At 37.9% G+C, this 2,500-nt stretch overlaps 1 protein-coding gene across 4 annotated transcripts in view; it reads left to right on the forward strand.

Annotated features, from left to right (window-relative positions):
* Positions 1-2,500, forward strand: part of LOC122262077 (uncharacterized) — a 7,120-nt gene that overhangs the window by 3,275 nt on the left and 1,345 nt on the right. For all 4 annotated transcript variants that reach the window (XM_086550761.1, XM_086550760.1, XM_086550763.1 and 1 more), the window contains exons 2-3: positions 1-427; positions 1,393-2,500. The exon at positions 1-427 is cut by the window's left edge and continues 329 nt beyond it; the exon at positions 1,393-2,500 is cut by the window's right edge and continues 1,345 nt beyond it. In XM_086550761.1, coding sequence (XP_086406887.1) covers positions 1-427; positions 1,393-2,500 — 1,535 coding nt within the window. The remainder of the gene's footprint in view (positions 428-1,392) is intronic.

Raw genomic sequence — 2,500 nt, forward strand, 5'->3', positions numbered from 1 at the left:
TCTGCCCAAATTGCTAAGGAAATTCAGTCATATTTATCAAGACAAAGTGAAACACAGGAAGAAGGCGTCAGTGAACCAACTCCTATATCCAGTACTCCTGTTATAACACATAAACTTGATGAAAAGCAAAGCATTCAGGCTGCCTTCAAAGCACTTAGGAGATCAGGGCTTGCAAGTGCAAAGAAGAGAGGCAGGAAGAGGAAGTCTGTGGAGACTCAGCCCACAGACTCAGGCAGTGTTGTGAAAGATGAATCAGACGTGGAGCATGAAACATTCACTGAATCAGATGTTCAGGAACATGATACAGTTATTGCATCATCAAGAATGAGTAAAAGGATTCAGAGGAGACGAGAAGAGGGCCTTGTCGTTAGGTGGGGTGATGCTGGTTATGACGAAGAAATTTTTACAGAGGGAAACGTTGACTCAGGTGAGGATATAGAGAGTTTAGATGAAGATGCAATAAGACAGGATATGCAGTCAAGAAAAAGAAAAGGTAGGAGACCTAACAGATTAAAATTTTCAAAGCCAGTTGATAGTCCCATAGTGCAGACATCTTCAGATCTTTCCAGTCTTAAATATCAGTGTCCATTTTGTCAAAGATACTATGTTCCCTCAAATTCTCGTGTACATAATTGCACTTCATATAAAAATCAGCTGAGATGCCATGTTTGCAATATATTCTTTACATCATATATTAGACTTGAGAAGCATTTAGAGGTCATACATCTTAGGCAGAGACAGCTTCAATGTCCAGAAGAAAATTGCAAGTTCACATGTATATCAGAACCTGCTTTTCTTCTACACAAGCATTTTCATTTTCTTTCTAAAAGAGAAAATGATGGCTTGACTCTTTTATCTGGTAGCATAACAGAGAGTGGGGCAGAACAACTGGGAAATCCCCAGGTAGAAGAGGCAAGTGTTGGACACGTTACAGTCATAGATGATGATCAAGGTGTTGTTACCTCTCCAGATATGGCTGAACAAGTCTCATTCCTTTTAGATGAAAAGAGCTTCCTTGCAGATGGAAGACCTATAAATATAATGACAGACAGTAGAAAATTTCCAGGTGAAATTAGAGAATCAAGCAAAAAGTTTCAAATCTTGAGCAGGAAAACAAATGAATCTCAAGCAAAAATTAGTAGTGCAGGCCAAATAAAGCAGAGTGATGGACCAAGTCAAAATAAAATTTCATCTCTTCAGAGTCTGACTGTTACTAGCTCCCAGTGTCCATTTTGTGATCTTGTATTAGATGGGTCAAAAAGTGTTGATAATCATGTACGAGATGTTCATAGGTTAGTTGTTAGATCAAAGTTTAAAGATACAAATATTTTAGGTGCCAATGATAGAAGTAAAGACATCCTTCTAAAAAAAAACTTCAATCTAATACCGCAGATTCAAACGGATATGAGAGAAGAACAGGCAGCAGTGAGAAAGGTAGAGAATTAAAGTTTGGACATGAAATAATGAAAGACAGTATTCAATTGCCACTCAGTGACTTTGACTTGGAAGCTGACAGTGAATCAAGTGCAACAGATCATAACACTCCAAAAAGGAAAAAATGTAACCGTAAAAGGAATCACCGATGTAATGAATGTGCTAAGTTATTTCCATCTCAAGCTCATCTAAAAGAGCACAAGGTTAGTCATTCCAATGAACAATCGTATAGTTGTTCAATTTGTTTAAAGGGGTTCAAGCGTAAGAATGCTTTGAATAAACATGTGCGTATCTTTCACCCTGATGGAGCAGAGAGAGTCTTATGTACGTGTGGTAGGGTATTTGCCAGTAAAGAATTAATGTGTAAACATCAGGCAGGTAGTGGGAGTCATAGACTACTAGTCTGTCCTGTTTGTGGGGCATTATATAAGACAAGGCAAAGCCTTGATAGCCACATGATGCTTCACAAGGAAAGTAAATGCTATGGAAAAGATGACTCCTGGCCTTTCACATGTTCCATATGCAGTGAAAGGTTCAGTAGTAAAGCATCACTCAGTAACCATATTGCATCAGCCCACAGTAACCAAGACTTTAAGTGCACTTTGTGTGAGAAAACATGTAAAACTAAACAATTACTGTCCCAACATTTGCTTAGAAAGCATAAGATGGGTAGTACTGAATATCCATGCCCAGTTTGTAGCAAAGTTTTTTTAATTGCAAAAGATCTCAGGCGCCATATACAATCTCACAATCTAGGAGGATCACATGAATGTGCTCTTTGTCATGCCAAATTCAAATCTCAACCTACACTTCAGGCTCACATGAAGATTCATGCAAAGGGTAAACCATATGACTGTATAATATGCTTGGTTCCCTTTGCTTCAATTCAGGCCTTAAAAGATCATTTTAATTCACATCATGGTGTTGAAATAAATGATGACAATTTTGATTGCAATTGGAATCGAAAGTGCCCTTTATGTTCTCAGGTTTTTATGCGTCGGGTAGGTCTAGCCATACATATAAAGTCACATTTTGATTTTGAGGATACAGAAATTTTGTTTGTTGA

The sequence above is a fragment of the Penaeus japonicus genome, unplaced genomic scaffold, assembly GCF_977035675.1.
Source record: "Penaeus japonicus unplaced genomic scaffold, GWHDUDI00000001_assembly GWHDUDI00000024, whole genome shotgun sequence".
Taxonomy (NCBI): Eukaryota; Metazoa; Arthropoda; class Malacostraca; order Decapoda; family Penaeidae; genus Penaeus; species Penaeus japonicus.